Source organism: Lucilia cuprina, chromosome 6, assembly GCF_022045245.1.
Source record: "Lucilia cuprina isolate Lc7/37 chromosome 6, ASM2204524v1, whole genome shotgun sequence".
NCBI classification, from domain to species: domain Eukaryota; kingdom Metazoa; phylum Arthropoda; class Insecta; order Diptera; family Calliphoridae; genus Lucilia; species Lucilia cuprina.
The window spans coordinates 11,404,728-11,406,935 of record NC_060954.1 but is presented as its reverse complement, the minus strand read 5'-3'; the positions used below and the strand labels follow the sequence as shown (position 1 = coordinate 11,406,935).

At 31.2% G+C, this 2,208-nt stretch overlaps 1 protein-coding gene across 1 annotated transcript; it reads right to left on the bottom strand.

Annotated features, from left to right (window-relative positions):
- Positions 1 to 851: 851 nt before the first annotated feature.
- LOC111683048 (alpha carbonic anhydrase 8) lies at positions 852 to 1,492 on the bottom strand. Its single transcript, XM_023445078.2, has 2 exons — positions 1,427 to 1,492; positions 852 to 1,331 (listed from the first exon to the last, which is right to left on the bottom strand). Exons 1-2 carry the CDS (start codon positions 1,427 to 1,429, stop codon positions 939 to 941), a joined length of 396 nt encoding a protein of 131 aa, XP_023300846.2. The 5' UTR covers positions 1,430 to 1,492; the 3' UTR covers positions 852 to 938.
- Between the last annotated feature and the right edge of the window lie 716 nt (positions 1,493 to 2,208).

Genomic DNA, 2,208 nt, shown 5'->3' with positions numbered 1-2,208 from the left:
TAGAACTGAACTAGAACTGAACTAGAACTGAACTAGAACTGAACTAGAACTGAACTAGAACTAAACTAGAACTGAACTAGAACTAAACTAGAACTGAACTAGAACTGATCTAGAACTGAACTAGAACTCAACTAGTACTCAATTGGAACTGAAGTAGAACTGAACTAAAAGTTAAAGTTATATTATGTTTTCATCAAAAATTTTTCTCAAGGACTTTTGACTTTTTTAACACAACGATTTGGAAACTAAGTGTGTTTACAAAAAAAATCATTTTTAACTATCGTTATACTACAATTGTAAATGTATTGTGAAATTTACGTATTTCTGTATATTTATTTGTATGCGTATAACCGTAATTTTGACGCCATAGGATATGACGCCATTTAATAGTTATACTAGTCTGTCCGATGTTGTCATTTGTGCTGTGTTACCGTTATGCATCAATTTATTGAACGTAAAAGTTTGTTGTTAAATGTTTGAATGTGTGCTAAATATTTAACGATTTCTTTTCGGTTGGTATCTGTTAATTTTCTTTTTTTTTGCCATTTTCCATTTCTGCTGACATTTTTCTGTGTTTGTCAATGGGTTTTTTGTTGTAGGTTCTCTCTGCACCTTTCCCTTTTTGTTTTGCATGTAACTGTTAATTACTAAATTGATTTCGAAATGTTCTGTTTTTTTTTTGTTGCTAGTGTTGGCAAAATGGCGCCAATTAGGCGAACAAAATTGAAGATTTAGTAGTTTGTTTATGTTGCGAAAAGTGCGAACATGTTTAAAGCGTAAAGCAATTAAAATTTTTGTTGGATATGAAAGTAGAAGGAAGAAATGAAAACTAAATTTGAAAACTATATGTTTTTTTTTGTTTTTTTATTTTAACATTAAAATTTCTATAACAATTTGAGCTAAAAAATTACTAATAAGGTGTTTAGTCTTTTTGGTTTTTAAGCACGGTTTCTGTAGACAACACGGCGGACAGTCTTGTAACGGTAACCATCTTCAGGGGTTTGTTCGATTTCCTCAACTGGAGCAAGAGGTTGTTCAGGAGCAACAGGTGCTGGGGGAATATAAGCGTTAACGGGCTCTTCTACATGAGGGGCAACTGGTGCTGGTGGCACATAGGTGTTGACGGGAGCAGGAGCGGGTTGAGGTTGTGGTGGTGGTACATAAGTGTTAACTGGAGCTGGTGCGGGAGCAGGTGCTGCAGGTGGGATGTATGATCTTTCGGGTTCTACGGGAGCTGGAGCAGGGGCAGCAGGTTGTTGGTAGTCATAACCCAATTCGGAGACATCAGCATAGGCGCAGGCAACAAAAGCCAAAGCAACAATGAGGAATTTCTATAAAAATACCAAAAAAATACATTAATATTTAGCCTTCCTTTACAAATCCATATTATCAATAGTTTTTTTCTTTTATTAAGTTTATTTTTTACCATTTTGAAGTGGTTAGTGTTTTTCGACGAGTTGTACTTGCTTAAAGACAATTAGGCGACTGTGTCTTCTGTAGTTTGGTTTTAAGGTATTTATAGTAAATAATCAAAATTAACATCATCGATTGTTTATAGATTCCATAAGATAAAGATGCTGCTATTGTTTTTATTTTTGTTTGTATTTATGTTCAATATAAAGTTTTTTTTTCATTTTTTTCAATTTGTTAAAAAAAATGTTTATAAAAAATCAAAACATTTTACATGTTTTTGTATACAATAGCTTTAGGTTATTTTTTTTATTAAATAATTTACATAATTTTTTATTAATTTTAAATTATGCGTGTTTTATTAAACAGGCGTTTAAATTCGTTAATAACATTCGTTTTAAATTGGTAAATTTATAAACGACTTTATTTTTGCCAATGTATGGGCGCAAGTAATTTATCATAAAGTGAATTTTTTAACTTAAAGAATCATAACTAACCAACAAATAAACAAACAAACAAACAAACAAACAAACTAACTAACTAACTAACTTACAAACTTACAAACTAACTAACTAACTAACTAACTAACTAACTAACTAACTAACTAACTAACTAACTAACTAACTAACTAACTAACTAACTAACTAACTAACTAACTAACTAACTAACTATATAACTACAACTGACTGCAACTGAACTAGAACAGAACTAGAACAGAACTAAAACAGAACTAGAACAGAACTAGAACAGAACTAGAACAGAACTAGAACAGAACTAGAACAGAACTAGAACAGAACT